Source organism: Scomber scombrus, chromosome 10 (assembly GCF_963691925.1).
Source record: "Scomber scombrus chromosome 10, fScoSco1.1, whole genome shotgun sequence".
NCBI classification, from domain to species: domain Eukaryota; kingdom Metazoa; phylum Chordata; class Actinopteri; order Scombriformes; family Scombridae; genus Scomber; species Scomber scombrus.
The window spans coordinates 4777393-4797688 of NC_084979.1; the positions used below are offsets into that span (position 1 = coordinate 4777393).

At 39.0% G+C, this 20296-nt stretch overlaps 1 protein-coding gene across 1 annotated transcript in view; it reads right to left on the reverse strand.

The window, feature by feature from the left end:
- The window catches only part of LOC133987278 (collagen alpha-1(XX) chain-like), a 45647-nt gene that overhangs the window by 18359 nt on the left and 6992 nt on the right, over positions 1-20296 (reverse strand). Inside the window, exons 9-21 of the mRNA XM_062426587.1 lie at positions 20160-20294; positions 15169-15291; positions 13240-13371; positions 12854-12958; positions 8609-8752; positions 4580-4743; positions 3637-3805; positions 2884-3051; positions 2128-2247; positions 1869-2033; positions 1472-1630; positions 1178-1350; positions 575-704 (exon numbers count right to left, since the gene is read on the reverse strand). Of these exons, the coding sequence (XP_062282571.1) occupies positions 575-704; positions 1178-1350; positions 1472-1630; positions 1869-2033; positions 2128-2247; positions 2884-3051; positions 3637-3805; positions 4580-4743; positions 8609-8752; positions 12854-12958; positions 13240-13371; positions 15169-15291; positions 20160-20294 (1887 nt within the window). The remainder of the gene's footprint in view (positions 1-574; positions 705-1177; positions 1351-1471; positions 1631-1868; positions 2034-2127; positions 2248-2883; positions 3052-3636; positions 3806-4579; positions 4744-8608; positions 8753-12853; positions 12959-13239; positions 13372-15168; positions 15292-20159; positions 20295-20296) is intronic.

The window sequence follows — 20296 nt, forward strand, 5'->3', positions numbered from 1 at the left end:
CCATATTATTCATACTCCTGTTATTTTCAGGGTTGTGTGTTACTGTGACCCTCCTTCCTCTCTCCCTCTTCTCCCTCTCTCACTGTCTTTCTTTCACTCTCAACCCCAACCGGTCAAGGCAGATGGTCAGCCTGGTTCTACTTGAGGTTTCTTCCTGTTAAAGGGGAGTTTAAAGGGGAACTGATCATGGGGGGGTATGTGGGGTCTCTATAAATTAAATTGAAGAGTACAGTCTAGACCTGCTCAATGTACCTTGAGATAACTCTTGGCAGTATATAAATGGAGATTAAAGATTCATTGATTGATTGATTGATTGACTGCATACTGTATCCTTAACATTTCCCTTCAAAACAGTGCTGAGATCCATTGTTTCAAGTTAGATTTGAAGTGGTTGAGATACTGTGAGTGACAAACAAAAACCTACTGACTGTGCTACAAGCTTACAACTGAAAAACAAACCCCAGAATGATTCACTGATTCCTAAAATACAACACCGCGAGGGATGAATGACTGAATCATCTCTTGCACGTTGTATCTAATAAAACATTATATTTAGCCATGACGCCGGTCTCACATGTAGTGACGGTTCCTCTGAGTGCCAGGCCGACGTTGTGTTCGTACACGGGGAAGATGGACACGTGGTACAGCGTCTGAGAGGACAGGCCTTCCAGTAGGACAGTGGACTCAGAGCCAGTAACCACCACCTAGAGACAGACAGAATGAGACAAGCACAAACAAATGAAATCCTTATAATCTTTAAATATGTTTTCTCCTCTCACACAGAGACAGAGATAGAAACTTTATACAGTAAATTACAAGGCAAACTCTGAGTTTTAAGGCCTTGAATGGGTGATGATACTTATGTGTCTTCTTTATTGTTGCTTCTTGAGAAAAACAGGAAGTTGCTGCAATCTCGCCTTTTTTTCCCTAGTTATTTGAGGATTCACATGATGAACTAACTTTTTTCCTGTTAGAATGAAGCAATGTGCATATTTCTCTCAGAATTGGATGGAGTAGGATTTAAATCTGCCACTCTTCTTTTATTTATATAACTGTGCGCTTATATCTCAAACCTAATGTAGCAATAATTTATGTGAATACTATTCATCTTGCACCTTAAATGGATTCATTGCTAAACTGATGTATTTGCACATGAGGTAAAGGTAGTGTTTCTGACCTCCTGCGGACTCTGACCCTCTGCGCTGTGGTACACCACTCTGTACTGCTGGACCGGCTTAGCAGGATTAGTCCAGTGTAGCTTCACCTCTCTGGAGGCCAGGTCAGAGAAGCGGAGGTCAGAAGGACTGGGGTAGGAGAGGGCCGGGTCAGCTGTTGGTCCAGGATCCATCCCTGGATACACGGCAACGAAGAATCACGCACAGAGGAGTTCATCATGATTGAATGATTTGAAAAACATGATGCATGATGAGTTGACTAAAGAAGAAAGAAAGGTGCTCGATGGGTGGGTTACGTTTTGTGAGGCCTCGATCCTCTATCCTCCCACACAGGATGTGAACCAGTCGTGCCACTAGTTTGCTGAGCAGAGGGAAGTCGTTCACGTTGTAGACATTCAGATCCACCGGTTCAGACGCCACTTGTCTCAACTCTGCTTCATCAGCATTCTTCACACCTGAATAACATCCACAAATGATAAAATAGCTTAACCAAATTAGTAAAAAGTAAAAGGAAATGCCTCTGAGCACCTAACAATGAGATCACAATTAACATGAGACAAAAAAAAAAGAGTCCCACGCTGCAAAGAAATGAGGGATGGATGTGACTAGATTAAAGGGAACATGAGCCTGCGGACGAAGAAACTGCAAGATATTTCCCCTCCCTCCTCACCACCTCCCTCCGTTCAGTCTCACCTACAGCGATGATCTCCACGCCAGCATTCTTCAGCCGGTTTGCTGCCGCAATGGCATCATCCTGCGATTTCCCATCCGTCAAGAGCACCAGGAAAAACGGCGTGTCTAACCTCGCACCCGACTCTGTCCTCATGTTCTCCTCCATGATGTGGAGCAGCGCCTGGCCTGCAGACAGATGGATGGATGCATGGTTTTGTGTAGTTAAGGCTAAAACACAAAAACAACGATGTCAAACGTGGAATATTTCGTGTGTGTTTACCTGTAAAAGTGTTTCCGCCTTTATATCTGAAATTCCTGACTGCCTCCAGCAGCTGATCTTTAGTGGTGAAGTTGTTGAGGTGCCACTCTGTCCGGGGGTCTCCACTGTACTGGGTCAGACCTGGGACACAAAACACAGCATTGTACAAGATGTTAGTTTTGTTTTAGAAGTGAAGGACAAAGAGAGCACATGATTTAGAAAGGTTGATGAAGTCTTTGTAGGTTTTCTATAACATTTTTTATAGTTTGAGGATCGGGGTGTCTGCCTGTACAATGAACAGGCGATTTTTCCTGGTAGACAGTAACTGTAAAAGGCAGGAAAATAAAATCAATAATTGAATAAATTACAAATAAATACAAACAATGTTCATGTCCAACGGAGCTTACATGCAAACTATTTTGGTTAGATTGAACAGAGAAAATGCTTCAGTAGTGCTTCCATACTGTGCACATCTTACTTTGGATGTGGATTCACAGTAAACATGGAGATTAATTGAATCACTTTATGGTGGTTGCTCACTATGGCTTTGGTAAATGGTTGCTAAGGGGTTGCTAAGGTGTAAGCGCACTTGACTGATTACCAGCGGTTTACACAGGAGCAGAAATTAACTCAACATTTCTCAACAAATTCTGCCATAGTGAAGCAACACAAATGTCATACACGTACTTTTTTATACTTCTTTATAATGCTCTGCACCTCTGTAGCATGCATTGTGAATGATGACATAAAACCCCCCCGACCCCCCTCACTCCTCACCGATCTGAATGTGATCCGGCCCGATGTGGAAGGGTGTTATCAGACCCTCCAAGAAGTCTCTGACCCGTCTGAAGTTGGTGCGTCCGATGCTCCAGGAGCCGTCCACCAGCAACATGATGTCCGCCGCTCCATCGCTTTCGCATGTGAACGGTCTCCTTGGAGACATACCTCAATAAAAGGAACACATGAGTAGTTTTAGTCAATTGTAGAATAATTACCAAACAGCACTGAAGCTGCTCTAGATGCAGGAGAACACCTCACTAAGACACTGTGTATGCTTTTCTCCTTTCATTTGTCATTCATCTGGATGTTAGTGATAAATGCAGGGTTTTAAATGAGGAAACAGGTGGCTCCACGCAGGCAATAGATGTGTGTGTAGATGTACATGTGTGAGCATGACGCATATGAACACCAGTTACTCTCCATGAGTGTTCTCCTGGATTATGAGGGTAGGAGAGGACACATGTGCCCTGCAGCCGAACAGCACAGCCTGTCATTATCCTTTCCTTTACCTGTCCTTCCCTTGTGTAAACACTGTCATTACATTTCAGGCTGATGCTTACCGCTTTCAAGCCTCTTGTTCTTTATCCACATAAGAAGAGTGGGAGAAAAAAAAGTTTTTTTAAGAAAACTTGTATTACTTCCTGTTTAAAGGGAGTTGCCCTAATCACTGCGATCATGTTTTGGTTCATTAAAATAGCAACACTTCAGATCTGTGTTCATGTTTTTCTAACACTGAGGAGCAGGGGTTACCTGTAACCGGCTGGGTAGGGAAGGGTGTCTTCCGGGGTTTCTCCTCGGCAGGCTTGCCCTGCGTCGTCCCCTGCTCCTCCTTGTTCTCCCCCTTCGAACGATCCCGCTCTCTGTCTTTCTTCCTCTTCCTCTTCTCTTTGGGGGTTTTCTCCAGGGCGTCGTCTGGGATCTGAGGAGGGGTGGTTTCTGTAGCTGGGGACTCTGGAGGAGAGAGGTAACAGCGAGCGCACGGGCGGGGTTACAGCAAGATAAGCAAAGATTTGTTTAGGGGACCAAGTTCAAGGCGGGACGTGACTGGAAATCTACTGTTGACTTTACATCCGTCTGACTTCACAAGTATCAAAGGGAAAACCATTAACACATAAACATTGTTTTTTATGTTTAATCAGTAACATCTTTTGTCTTTTCTTGATAGATAAAGTATCAGCAATTGCTAACAAACCCCCTCAAACCCAACTTCCTTCTCCTCTTTCAGTCTTTCCCTTATTTCTTGTGTTCCCTCTTGTCTAAAGATGTTTACACCATCCACTGTTGTCATTCATCATGCATGTATTTGTGTAGGCCTGCATAAATACAGTATCCAATACCCTCTGTACACATGTGTGCACTGTTTACTTGCTGGTTTGTGTTGGCAACATTTCCGTGTCTTGGTCCCTAGCTGTCAAACAGTGTTCTAATGACGGAAGCGATGGAAGATTAAAGCAGAGATCAGCATTTGGAAATGTGCTTGAGTGACTTCTGTTGTGGGTAGTTTTTTATCTTGCAGTGTAGTGTGCAGTACATACAAATGTATCAAAGCTTCCCTGTTATTTTCATTTTCAGTAGTAGTTAAGACCACTGTAATCAAATTTGCCTCCTCTGTGTGTGTTTGTGTGTGTGTGATTTGCAGTGTTATTATGAACTAGCATGAACTACCTGCATTTGTTGTGGCAACAGCAGCAGCAGCGGTAGTGGTGGTTGTCATGGGGTCCGGGTAGAGGATTGTGGGCAGGCCCAGCAGAGCCTCCGTCACATCGTCCAGGTCTCCCGACCCAGAGCCGCCCGGCAACATCTTCTTCTTCTCTCGGCTGCCGCTGCGGATCATCTCCTCCTCCCGCAGACTTTCCACTGGGTAAAAGAGAGAGTAAAAATCATATATCGTGTAGGAGGTAGATGTGTGATTCCTTTCCCAGAGTCAAAATCCACTACGTACAATATACCAATGCACAGCAAATGTAATCACAACCTGCTGAGTGTATGCATTAACCATACAGCCACAACAAGACATCTAGAAGCTAGAAGCATTGTGATGAGGCAGGGTGATGTATCAATGAATGATTGGATGACTGGCTTTGTATCGCTTACAGTCTTTTTATTCTATTTTCATTTTATTATTTTTGATGTTTTACATTTTTTTCCTACATTATTTTCTATTATTTTATGATTTTCATCATTTTAAAGATTTATTTTGGGGCTTTTTTTGCTTTTATTTTGATAGCAGGTGGCAGAGAGGCTGACAGGAAACAGGAAAAGAGAGAGAGGGGAATGACCTGCAGCATGGGTCCCCTGCCGGAATCAAACAAGAGACATGCGTGATAACCACTCAGCTACCAAGGTGCTCCATTATCATTATTTTATTAAGTTTTATCTCCTTATTCAAGTTTCTTTTGTCTTTTTAATCTCTTTTTTAACCTGTTTTTTTACACTAACTTTTAATAAACCTTTTCTCTTATTTTACTGTATTTATTTTATTACATATTAATCATTCTGATGATGAGTAAGTACAGTTTGCATGATTTAAGCATTTACTGCAGGGCTGTGTGAACGCATTAGCAGTTTTTTTTACGATAGGTTACATGCATGTTTCAAGACTAAGGATGTGTCTTCAAAACTCTTCACACAGACAACACAACAACAAAAATTATGGACCAGACTGTGACGACATTTACGTTGCTTCCACACAATAAGCATTCAACTGTGCTAATGTTTATGCATTTGCTTCAAAACTCTTCGGTTTAAGTTCAACAACTAACATGGACATTTTACTATTGCTGTTCACAATGAAGTCTGTTAGAGCTTTTTTGTACAACTTGAGCTGTATTAGAGTATTAATATTTGTTGGTTGTTATTTACAGCAATATTCTAATTTATTGTATTCATATTGCAATGCAGTCATTTTTCGCAATTATTATTTTTTATTGAAGTGAGCAATATAGGTGTCACTCCTAGAAATAAATACATAAATGAAATAAATTTGGTCTGCTTAAATTGCTCAACCACTAACTTCCATACAATCACCACATTCAGTTGTTATCACAGGTTACACTCACCCGGCCAATTATACACACACACCTTATACATACCCCTTAACCCTATTTTGTATTTACTTTATGATAAGAAAAAAAAGCCCATTGAAACCTTTCCTGCTGTATTTCTATGACTCATTACTAAACACACAATAGTACCTTCTATAGAAATGTACAAATCTTACTGTATTGTGTAATGAAAAATGTGTTTATACGATATACACATTTCACTACCAGCAATTAAAAAAAGGATGTATAAATGTAAAAAAAACTAAGTAACAAGAGGTCACAAAATGATGTTCTACTTTAAAGACTGCCATAAAAAGATACATCATGTTGGTATTATTATCAGTTAGTGTGTCCTGATTGAAACATGAGTTGCTGTCAGTTGAAATCAAGTGTTCATGTTTGCTGTAACGATTTACTTACAGTTCATTCTACCTGAAGTGTAAAATGAACTGTTGTGACTGAAGAGTTTTGAATATGTAGACTCTATACTAAAACATGCATGTAACCTTTGTGAAAGAAAAATCAGCAATTCATCTTTTGTAGTTTGAATTTTGGTATCAGGCAGGTAAAAAAAATGATTAAACATGGTAAAAAAAAATAAGGGCATGTTCACTGTTTAGTATACTAAATCTCTGACTTGACTCCTTCACCAGGTCCTGTTGGCAAATCCTCCCCTGGGGTTAAGGTCACCAACTGCAAATTGAGCGTGAAATTTCCAAGGAAGGAAGAATTACCTCGACACAGTAACCTACTATCACTGCTAAAGCTTGAAATAAGTACAGAGCCCAGAGGGGGCTTAAAGCAAAAAAAAAAAAAAAAAAGAAGACACTTCAGGAAGGAGTTCCCAGACTGCCATCATTCCAGCGTGTCAGCCTGTGTTACGAATTTCAATGTTGACGTGTGTTTTCTGGCCTGCCCGGACACGCTCGACTCAACACAGTAACCTAATATCCGTAACGCGGTTCACATGCAACCACGGGCTACATCCACCACTTTTACGAACCCCCGAGAAAGTATCAATCACGGTCCAACAATAAAATGTCAAAAGTGAAAGAGGGATCGCAAATCAAGGGGAAAATGACAGAGAGAGAGATGCGTTGGGATTGGCAGTGCTGTGCGATATCTGAGGCATCATGAGGGGCTGATGAGTGTGTAAAATTTGTGGCTAATTTCCACGGAAAGACAAATCTACTAAATAGAGATAACAATTCAGCCAAATGCCCCAATCCTACCTACCTATCTACCTGTTGAATGAGCTTTTAGACTACCGTTTCAACACACCCTTACACTATGTACTAAAAAGCCATTACCGGCTATGTAATTTAACATATAGAGTTGTCTTTGTGAGTCATTGACAACATAAAGAAACAAATGTTGGTGGGCAGATTTACAACCCTGGAACACACTTAACTCATGTAAGTATACAGTATGTCCAAACACGTCCCACTTTTGTCCTGTAATTCGGTTAAAGTAGCATTTATACCCACCTACTTCGTGTGTGTGTGTGTGTGTGTGTGTGTGTACTTGGTGTGATGGGGTGGGGATTTGGTGGAGCCACTGTACACTCAAGTAAAGTGTTAAGAATGTCAAAAATGCACCACTTCCTATAATATGACACTGCTCAGACTGTCATGTCTTGCCAATGTTATCTCACTCAGGACCAACTGAGTCAACAGCAGGGCTGGTGGTGTTTTCTTTCATCTCTTATTGATGCTGAACATCACATGGCGCTGGTGGACTTTTATGTCCTCTGGCATATGTCCCAGTTAATCACTATCTAAATTGATGGATTGCAGATTTAAACATATACACTAACTTGAATGAGATGGCCCATATAGATATGTAGTCATGCTCCTTCTTGCTTATATATATACACATGAACAACTAACCTCATACCTTTTTATTATCCTCCTCTCTTTTTGTTGCATTAGTTTATGTTTTTTTTTTAACAGGAAAAATATAATTGTTTCTATTTAATTAACCAGCTGGCTTTTGATAAAAAATTTTCATAGTCTTTTTTTCAGTTTTGACCATGTAAAATTTTGCTCTACTTTATTTTGTTATTTTACTATGATCATCATCCTATAAGTTTCTTTTGTCTTTTTAATCTCTTTTTTTAAACCTAGTTTTAGTCTAGCTTTTAATAAACTTCACTTAAAAAGATGTGTCTTTTTAATCTATTTTAACCAGTTTAAATCAGTTTATTTGTCTTATTTCACTTTAAAAAAACAATAACATGTTATCACTTATTTCTGTAGCATGCATTGGTCTCAATTTTTTAGTTTTTTCTTGTTTTTAATCCTTTTATTTATGTCGTCCCTGTTCGACACCTGTTTAATCAGCTTGTCAATCAACTGTGAAGCACTTTTAACTACATTAACCTGTGTTAAAGGTGCTATATAAATACATTTTCATAAAGATTTGATTTGAAAAGGCATGTCTTAAAATTGCTTATTTTGTGTGACAACATACAAACACGTCAATTATGTGGGAAGCTATTTTACATATTGGCAATTCACCTGCAAATCTGAAGTATCTATTAACATCTACCTTTATTTTTCTGCCATTTCTGACTGCAAACATTTTTTTTCCCTCTCCTCATCCATTTCCCTTTATTCTCTCTATTCTCTCCGTACTGCCTTTCCAATTTCTCCCTCCCACCTCGCCGTGTTTCTTACTGGTGAATCGCCGCTTTGCCAGAAGTTTCTCTGTGGTCCCATTGAGAACGAGGACTTGGAGGGTGTATTCCTGACTGGAGTCCAGTCCTGCCACTGTCGCCCGTCCCCTTGTGGTGGTCAGCATGAGCTCTGGCTGTGGCACCTCTGAAAAAGAAAGAAAGAAAGAAAGAAGTATTTTGGTTGGGTTGAGTAAACGGTTGCCAAAGTGCTGGAGTCTAAAGGGAAAGACAGAGCATCTCAAAAGTATTCAGGATAAAGAGGAGAGAGAGCTTGTATTGTATTTTTGTTCTTAGTTTTATTTTAATTTATCATCGTATGCTTTCATATGTTTCAATTTTATTTTTCCTAAGTATGTAGGAATCAGAAATTCGCTCTAATTAGCAAAACTCTATGGACTTGATGTATGCTGCTGTGGCTGCTGACTGGTGAGAGCCAATCAGCACCACCCAACCTGCAAAAATGTTAATCATCAACCAGCCGAACCTGACCTGACCCGTCAAAATGATTATATACTAAGTTAGTCAAAAACATACTATGGTAAAATCTAGGTTAATTTGACTGACTGAATCAAAGGTTTCACTTAGTATCTTGTAACTATGACTCACTATGAGCATTTTTATTTTTGTCATGAAAAACTCTTCATGTAGTTTATCTAGTATTATATATTATTGGCTTCCGTAACTAGTAGTAACCTTTATTTATACCCGAGACATCATTGAGCGTGACCCTCATTTACAATGACATCGAGACAATCACAAGGACAGTAAAGGAAAACAACAGCAAAAAAATAAAGATAAAATAAGAAGAAAAAAAATAGATAGAATAGAGCAGTTCTGAAAGGTAATGTAGTCATTTTTCTATGATAGCTTTATAGACAAGAGATACCAGTTAGAGACACACACACACACACACACACACACACACACACACACACACACACACACACACACACACACACACACACACACACACACAACATGAGCGGGACAGATTACTCCCCACTTAGCCCCCCTGAAGCAAAAAAATGTGCAGGGAGTTTTCATCAACTCATTGTGTAATCACTGTTTCTTCTTCATCTTCTTCATTTCTTTCTTCTTTTTATTCTTTCTTCTTTTTCCCCCCCAGAATTGTACAACACGCCACCACCCCACTTTAATCTCATCTATAGACCACCTTTTCATCCTCTCACTGCCCCTCCTCCCCTGAGGAACGGCAAATCTCCTGTGGGACTGAATTCTTTATCTAAGCCCCCTTTCTGTGTATCTTTTAGACCTGCCTGGACTTAGCTGCACAAAGTGGAATGGGAGATAAGAGGGTGACAGGGAGAAAACAATGTCAGGGAAGATGCTAGAGGGGCAGTAAGAAGCACAGACGTGAAGGGAGGCGGGGGAGGCGAGGGGGAAAGGGAGCCGCGTTCTTATCCGATTCCTGCGTAGCAAGAGAGCTGACAAACTGATGGCAGTCTGGATTACAGTGACATGAAAGGCAGTGCGCCACTTTCACAGCACATTTATATGCTGTTTCCAGCAAGAGATGGAGGGATGGAGTGAAGGCTTGAACTTCCATAGACTGATTAAAATAGGAAGTGGTCAGACTGGGAGTAAAGCTTGGCTAATCCATTTTTTGATAACAGATGTTCACTGAATTGTACTTTTATAAAAAGGAGAAATCATACAATGACTTGTGATGCATATACAAAAGTCTTACAGAGTAGGAAAGTTATTCTGCTCTGCCCCAAAAATTCTTAGAGTAATTTGTTTTAAGGAGTAAAAGTATTATGTATATGTATTTTTATCAAATGTCTAAACCTTGAAAATAAATCCTGTCTCCATTAGGATACAAGAAAGCTGCTTTATAACATTTGCTACGTATTCCTCTATTCCTCTGTCCAACTTTTTCTTTTCTTTTTCTTTTTTTTTTTTTTTTTTAAAATAAGAAAGACATTCAAAATCAAAGGTTAACCAATATTGATTAACCCCTTACTTACTGTTCATATCTTTATGAACTGTGGGGTTTATTGTATAACCATTAGAGCCATCATAAAAAGAAATCCTCATAACTACTTTCTTATTAAAACTATTAACTATTCATTTAACTAAAAGACATGTCAATATGGGTAAAATTTGACCCAGGACAGACTCAATGGACAAAAATGTGTAGCACCTATACAAAAGTATAACATTTTTAAATATTTCCATATTCCACTTCAGGAAAAGACATCAAATTTCAGAGTAAAAGACATTTGGGGTGTTTGCTCTGTCAAATGTCAAAACTGGTCGAATTTGACATGAACAGTATGTAAAGGGTTAAACTAAACATGGTGACTCATTCTATCCAGGATGTAACTGTACTCACAACACAGAAAACAAATGTATACATCATTGGCAGCCAGGAAACACATTTACACTAGTGATCATTTAATTTGAGTCCCTCACAACTGTGATTACATTTGATGCACATCAGGACTCCAAAGCTATGCTATTATATATAAATAATAAGAGCTTTTTTCACTTACTTTGTTGGCTCTCTTGCACATGTTAGTGTCATGGAGAATGACATATTAAATACATTTATTACATACTACAACATGGATGTATGATACTTGATAGTGTGGCCAAATGTGAGTAAACCAACAGCAGATCCAAAGAGTCGATTCAACAACAAAAATTCATGGCATTTTTTTTGACTGCCCATGGCGTCCTAAAACTGTAGTGTCATTCCGTCTCCAAGGTGACAATTCAGTTCCTTCCTGAGAGTGCGGGCAGGAAGTTTCACAAAGTAAAATTAATGTACACTTAACTCCGGTGAAACCTTCAGTGCAACTCAAAGTAATGAGTTTGTGCCAATGGTTAAAAAGCACAGGACTTGATAATAATTCTGAGAAAAAAGATTCATATTATTTATATAGAGAATGCAGTCTTTTCCTAATTGACAGAAGTTTAAAAGCACTGTCTCCCCTGCATATGGTATTTTTAGAGGTCACAAAACTTTGAACCATTGTACAGTAAATCGAGGCAGGAAGAGAAACACGGTATAATAAAGGCAATTTCAAGTTAGATCAATGCACGCTGCTGTGAAGCTTTTAGCCATTACCCAGAGCCTTGTACTGTAATTACAATTATTATTTTGAATTATAGCTGAAAGGTGTTTGAATGGCTCTTACAGTCATAATCATGTACAAATTCCCCTCACTGTGAGTAAAATATGACTTATAATTTATTTTGTATTTATTCTATTTCAATTTTAATCATTCTTTTAAAATGTTTAAAAGTTTCTTCTCACTTCTCGCTGAGCTGGAAAAGGTACATTTCGCTGTGTATTTTACTGTGTTTAACTGTATACATGACGTGCTTGTCTGGTGTTCAAACAGCATCAGATTCACAATTTTCAAGTGTGTCTTAAAAACAACAGTCAGGTGTCCATATGTACACTGAAACATGTTTTCCTTGCTGTAATCATTCCTCATGTTCGTATTGACTATTACAAGATCCCTTCATAATAAACTTACAGTGTAAGTGATGGAGGACAAAATCCACATCCAATGTATTTTAAAGTTGATCTGAAGCTAATATAAAGCTTCAGTCGTCCAAATGAGTCAAATCAAGTCTTCTATGTTTCAACGTTACAGTGGTTTTAGTGCCAAAGTCTTTTTGTTACTCTACTTCCACCACAGTTCAACAGGGAAACACTAAGAGGGAATTAGATGCTAAAAAGACTGTAAATGTGTCAGATATCACTTGATATGACTAACTCAGACTGCTGAAGCCTCATATTAGCTTCACATCTACTTTTAAATGACTGTGTGGACACAATGTGAATGTTGGCTCCCATCACTTACATTAAAAGCACATTTGAAGAAAATCCTTTAATAGTCAGTATGAACAGGAGGAATGATTACAGTGATCAACTGTTGTTTTAAGACAGACTTGAACCTGTTCTTTAACTCTTTCACTAAAGGAGATGTGATGAGGACATCTGCACTACATAGCCTGAGCTATTACACCCACATGTGATTGTTTAACATCTGATTCAAAATCCATGATCATTAATCTGCTGCTTTAACAGCCTCCACTCTTCTGAAAAGGCTTTAAAAACATATTTTGGAAACCTGCCACAATGATTTGAACCCACTCAGTAGTTTATATCACAATTGTGTTGTTAATATATGTTATTACGGAAGATAATTACATGAAAACATCACTTGAGATTACTGTCAGCACTTTAGCACAGCTAGGAGAGCCTCACCTGAGATGGGTCTCACTCGGACCTTGTAGCCCTGAACGGGTCCATCAGCCTCCTTCCATTTCATCTGCAGTCTGTCCTCAGACAGGACTGTCAGCTTAAGGCGACCTTGACATGCACAGTGACAGAGGGGAGAAAAACAAAACAAAAAGTCAGGTTAGTGTGTGTGTGTGTGTTGCCTAATGAAGAATTTGGGTCAAGAGAAAAAGGGAAAGAGCCTGACAGTTGATGGCTTTTTAAAGATCAAAGAAACAAGCTGTGACACTTTCTGCATGTCTCCTGTCGTCCAAGACGTCCTAACCTCATCTCGCTTCCTTCCCCCCAAAAAAATCTAATTCGTCTCTTGTTTCGACTTCATCTCCATAATTTCCAGCAAGGGGCTTCCCAACAAGCAGCGTCTTTCATGTTCCTATCCTCTTGCCCTCCGTCCGTCCCTCTCTCCAGCTGCCCCCCTTCATCCATCAAAGCTGGCCCTGTCCTCTCCTCTGGTGTAGAAACAGGAACAGGACGCTGGTGTGGGGCTACGGGGTCAAAGGTCGTGTCAGAGGAACGTCACAGAGTTACAGTGTGTCAGGGGGTTTTGTATGTACTGTGTGGCAGGGTAATAGATGGAGGGGGGCGATGAGGGGGGGACGGAAGCAAAGAAGACAGAGGAGTGCAGACATGAACGGCATGAATCATAGAACTTTGTCTTTGTCTCGCTTCTGTGGACGTATGACCCTCAGCACTCAACAGCATGCATACATGTATGTGTGTGTATGTGTGTGTATGTATGTGTGTGTGTGTGTGTGTGTGTGTGTGTGTGTGTGAGTGTGTATTTGGGTCAGGGCCTCTGGAGGGTCTTCAGCTTCTTGGGTGCCTGGCAGAGGATCAGATAGGGTCTGATGGGGATTTAGAGAGACCGGGGTCAAGGTCTAACAGAGCCACTAACAACAACAACTTTTCCAGACAGGCGGGCAGATATGCGAGTACAAGGACAGTGGCTGTGTTGTCCTCCCTGATTTGTGGTGTAAGAGCAGCTGGTTGCGGCTGTCGTGTTTTAGTGTTGCAAAGAAATAATAAGCCCTCTGACTCTTTCTGACTGTTGCTTTTATAAAATGTGCTATAAAATAACCACTGTGATAAAAGAAATCCCCTAATTCTCAACAGCAGATCATATTATTGGAAAGCATTCTGATTGGTTGTTCTTATTAACCAGCAGTAGAAAAAAGCTTGGCATATTCATTACATATTCATTATTAATTAGTACTAATCCCATTTTCATGATAATGTTATTTAATTACCAAGTAGTACAGTGTTGGTATCAGTCGGAGCGATTTATTAATATTTAAATTACCTTTTTCATGTATAAGAGTAATATGTTTTTCACACTGTATTTTCCTTGCTTGAAATATGCAACAGTAACATTGTGCTTCATTTATAAGCTGAAGTTTTAGCTTTGTAATGACTATGTCATTTAGAAGTAAGGACAAAAAATTGTCTGCTTTATGGCAAACTAGTAACATAATAAATTATGCTTTATTAGGGTATTAAAAGTATTAGGCTGTGAAATAGATAATAGTGAATGGAGTTGCATGTATCAAAATACATAAAATGATTACTTTATTAGTGCGTTAGAGCATCATTGATATGTCGGTCAGCTGATATTATTGGCCGATATTGGCCTATCACAGATATATTGGTATCTGCGTTTATGTTGTCTGATATGGGTCGATATATATGTGTAGGCAGCACTTTATGTGATCCTTTTTTCTTAATTCAAATATAATATATAAGGTTATAACATGATACAATTTAATATATAATGTTTAATATATACGTATATTTTTTATTCATACTTATTTATAATTATTACATTTCCAGTGAAGTTTACCGTTTCAGTGAACTGATTTCATTTTATTATTAAACTGTAAAATATCTTTCCTCCATTACATATCTTTGTCACAAGTGTAACCACATGTGAGAGATCATTGCAAAAAATGTGTATTTATGTATATAGTCTGTACATATAACATTATTTGCAGATATATAGACATAGACAATTCTTTTACTCTCTCATATTGGTATCGGCATCGACCCAAAAAAATCCAAGAAAACATATTATTTTGGGATACATGTAATGTTAGGTAACAAGCAGTGTTATAGGAATGCTATAGTGGTCCTGCAAATGCTCCTATATTGCAATACTCATGGTAAAAACACGTTTCCATCATTCCTGTCCACTCTGTGCTACTTCAGCACCTGTCATCTCCACCTGAATGTTAGATACTCTCATATAGAAAGTCATTTGGGTTATAAATGTAATGGAAGCACTTTACCTTGGCCATCAACCCCTGAGGACAGCAGCAGCACACTGAGCAGGAAACACAGCATTAGCATAGATGATGATGATGGGGATGATGATGAAGCTAGGAGGTGAGGAGACATGATACAAGTGGAGCCTGGAAACATGAACAAAAATGGTATGAATGTTATAATTTATGTATATTCATATTATATTGTATCACATATAAAAAAGAATCAGTTGATTTGGCTGGTGCGTGAAAACCTTGTATCTCTGTTTGATTGACAGAAATGTAATTGGTTGATCATTTAATGATAATTTTAACCAATTTTCAAGCAAAACTGATTTTTAAAAAATCACTTTTTCTAACTTTCATTTTTTGATATTACATGAACCAAATTGAATTATTGAGAACACAATCAGCAGATGAATTGATAATTAAAACAATTCCTTGTCTCATCTCAATAAAGTCAAACAATTCTGACTGACATTATGATTTTGAAGAGGTTTCTTGCCACGGTAACACTTGGCAAATAAAATGCAGATATACAATTCTATTTTGGTGAAAAAAACCCACACCATTTGTGAAATTACATGTTTTCCACACCAACTAAAAGTTCAATCCTGTCCGCCTTTTTCCCGTGGGAACTCTTATGGCTGACTCAGACTACAGGTGCTTCAGCGTTCGTCCCCATGCAGACTTCACACAGTTAATGACACACGTGTACACACACACACAGGGCTGTAATATTAACAAACGTGCAGCTCTTTAAAGAGGTCATAAAACGTACATGCCTCTGTCTGAGAGGAGCAACATTTAACAGCGTACACCGAACGCCTCTGGACCCACTGACCTCTATTGTCTGATTACCTGCAGGTTATAAAATCATTAGAGGAGGATAATGTGTAAATCTAATGCACAGGTTACATAATTAAAACGTTTCTAGGATAGATAGTTAATAGTTGCCGTGCATTGTTTCCACTCTGCTACAATACATCTCTATAAAGACATCATAAGTAGGTATCATTTGCATTTGGGGGTCATGAATCAAAAAGTCTAATGACTGCAGCTCTTTTTTTTTAATATTTCAATTGAGTTTTTAAAAGCCTGACCCCAACAAAAAAAGAAAAAGAAAGCTAAATGGACTGGAGAGCTGCAGGAAATTATGTTAAGTAGTGTGGGCAGGTGATATTTAGACAACAAAGGCAAAAACGCTGACATTTGCTCCTTGTGAATAACAACATTGTTCAGTAAAGTGCAGACTGAACAAGGCTGCAATAAACTGCCCGGTAAAGCAGCGATTATACTGGAGCTCACAGCCCCGCCGGTGTGAGAAAAGTGTCTAAAACGAGTCAAATCAGCACTGCTCCTGTGAGTCTAGTTCAGGCCAGCTGATACAGACTCATGTGCAGTATGTGACGAGACTATGTTGCTCTTTTTCTATGTTTTTCCGATGCTTCACATGTGCCTGCTTGCCTGAAGGTTGCCATGTCTGAATTACACTGGAGTCGCATGTTGTGCATACCTGTCTGCAACTCTCTCTCTCTCTCTCCCTCACACACACACACACACACATATATAGAGAGAGAGAGAGAGAGAGAGAGGGGAAAAGATGACTATTATTATGCAATGCATTGTGGAGGTGGATCAACTTGCCGAGAGGATGGATTAAAAAGTTTCCTCTTAGTCTGACCCCTTTTTTTCATGTCTGTGTATGACGGAATTATAAAATAATATAAATACACATATAATATTAAACAGCAAAAGTAGGTACATTTTAACTGCCTCTGAACCAACACTGAGCTTTTTAATGTTATATTTCTTCATGGAATCATTTAATTTTGAGCAGTAGACATTTAAATCCGGTTTAATTCTGCTAATTCGCACAGATGTTTTCATTTTCGGTGATTTAAATATGACTTAATAATAATAATTTAGCTTTGACTCACTTTTTTTTTTAAATTATGCAAACATATTTCTTTGAGAGGTGGCAAATGGGCTGTTGCCAAGCAACACATAAGAAGCTGTAGGCTATATTTGGGCTAGTTTGGCTAACCTACCTGTCCCCAGGTAGTGTATCCCCTCCTCAGGTATTTTCAAACAGTTTGGAACAATGGACAGCAGCAACACTTTCTAAATGGAGTTTCTAGTCTAGTCTTAAGAGAGTACCACAAAGAGAAACGGTGCTTACCCTCACTTTAACACAGCTACTTTTTTCCTCGGGACTGTCGGCGGCGCCAGGTGAGGTGTTACCTGGGTGTCTGTCCGGGTTAACCCTTCACTGCATTCCAGAGGTGGGATGTCAACACGCACCAGTTCCGCCGGACTGTGCGGCCAGCTCCCTCTCGGCAGGTTGAATCGGAACTTTCCGGTGTGAAATCCGAAACTTATGTGAAATAAGGCCCTCCTGCTGCTCCGACAAGGGCGTGGTGCTCCGGAGAAAACTAGAATTTTTCTCCAGGGCAAGCCCGGCAGAAGCAGACGTATAGGGTGGGTTAGGGTAATGTGGGGCATTGACTAATGTGGGACAACTAAGCTCCAGTGCATCTTTCTATTCAATTATTTTAAAGCTAACTGTCAACATACAAGCTACTAGTTTTTTAAACTATCTGACGAGGAAAGTAAAACATTGTAGGCATACTAAATTAAATGACCAATTATTGGTATGCACATTTCCAAATGTTTTGGCAGATAAGGCTGCTTTGTATAAATGATTTCTAAGCCTAAAAACTAGTGTCCACACATTAGAAAATCCACAAGTTCTGAAACATTTGGCACAAGGAACATTAATATATATATATATGTGCCATTTTCCTTTTAAGTACAATATATAAAAATTGCCTTCTGATTTAACAAGGAAACATCTCAGGGATTTCAATAATGATATTAGGTGTTGATATTATTGGATCCTTATGTTAATATGGTAAACAAATCAGAATTGCAAAAACTGTCCTACATTACCCTAAAACATCCTACTTAATGACACAATACAGTCTTAAGAGGGCGTGCCCAGTGCCACTGATTGTATGGTGTAACTATCTCAAAACTAAGTGAGATGTTGCTGTGAAGGCTTTTTTTTTTCCCCAACACTCCTTCTCTCCATCATCTATTTTTCCATGATGACTGCAAGCTTCAATCATTTCCAAAGAGCTGTGTTAGAACCTGACCATACTCTGAGGCTACATCACATGAGTCTAGTCTGGCAGGTCAACCAGGTGCACGGCTGATAATAAATAAGTCATTTGTGTTTAACTTATTGCAGGGAGCTGAATCACAGGCGGTAATCTGTCAAATCTGAAGGATTTTCAGGGGGGATAAACCGATGAGTAAGAGTGTAGACATTTCACATCTGTGCACGAGTGCCCTTGTTCCATCCATAAATGAGCAGTAGGAGTAGTGGATTAGATTAGAATCAGTTTGTTAGGAGACTTGTGCTCCCTGTGGAACTACACTTAATCTAGTTAAGTGTAAATAAACTGAATTAGGGCAATGAGAGCTCATGTTTGCAGTGTGTGTGGGTAAATGTAATCAAATGAATGAGCAGGGATGCAATAAAATCTTGAGTTGATACTGTAAGGAAAGAGGAGATGGGTAAGACATGTTAGAGTGTGCCACACATGAACATATTACTTTTTTTTCTCTCCTTTTTCCACTTTAATTCTCTTCGGATTGCAACAATGCTGCATTTTATAAAACATGACAAAGAAAAGAAGAAAAAAAAAGAAATTCATGAACGCAAGAACCGCAGCTACATAATCACTGATTAAGTCATGATGGCTTTTTGAAAATAGCTCTTTAAATGAGTCTTCTTGACTGTTATGTTAACAAGGCACATTAAGGTATAATCATTTTACATCACTACTTCAAATACCCAGCAATATAAATAAACTGTCTGCGACCCCGTGACTCCTCATTTCATTCTCATTGTCAGTTTCAGCGGGGTTAGACTTTTGAAGTAGTAAATGTCATTAAAACGGACTATATTGTGACGTGCCAATATGAAGACATACATCATAATGTCACAATTAACACATAACTTACTTATGATTACATAATAAAGCAGATCCTGTAGGGCTGAAACAATTTGATTCTTAACTGTGTTGATTTGAAAACTAATCTGCAATTATTTTGATCACTTATTAATCATTTAAATAACATTTCAAGATAAATATTACCAAGTCCAGCCTCTAAAATATGAGGATGTGGTACTTTTCTCTGTTTCATTTGATAGCAACTAAATATCTTCAGGTTTTGAACTGTTGGTTGGATAATAATATGTAGAGTAATCAATGGATGTATTCATATCAAATTGTGTCAGCTTTGATATCTGCCTGCCAAAAAATATAACCGAGACATCTGCAAAAATTAGGAATGTGAGTGAGTATATTATAGAACTGCTGTTAATCCAGGTTTATACATCAAAATAATTTAGAGATGTCCTTTGCTTAGGAATCAAGGAAAGATATCATGTAATCTGACATTTGAGTAGCGTCACTCTCAAGTCTGCATTACAGGGATACCAGGACACCTTAAAGTCTAGTTCATTTTTCTCTACCAGTCCTTCACATTCCTAACACATAACATCATTACAGTTCCAGATACTGTATAACAGAGTAAGAAAAAATATTCCCCACAGTGTGACATGTATATGGCAAAGAAAAATGACCCTCTACAATTCAAGGTGTCAAAAATATCCCTTTAAAGCTCTAATAATCTGTTTCCATACATCATACTTTGTTGACATGTGCATGTATTAGCTCAATTTTTTAAGCTGCCCTCGGGCAGAAAGATCATAACTTGTGATGAGTCCACAGGTAAAAAAGTACAGCTTGTGAAGAGGACTTGGCCTGGTGGAAGAGAAGAGCTCGAGAGAAAGAAAGGCTGTTGTGTCTTTTTGTGGCAGTGATTTGCATACAAAGAAGTTTTTTTGGAAGCGCTCCTCTGTCGTCACTGTTGGGAACTGTCTGGAGGAAGAGCAGCATTGGCACAGTCTGGACCTCGCCAGCCTGTAATACTGTGAGGTCAGTGCAGAGTGATTTCTTGCTCCTCGTCTTCGTCATCGGCGGGCGATTCTTCTCTTTCGTCCCCGTTCTGCCGCAGTAACGGCAGCTCGAGCTCCGGGCTCTTGCTACTGAGCTGCCTTAAAGAAGGGCCCTTATCT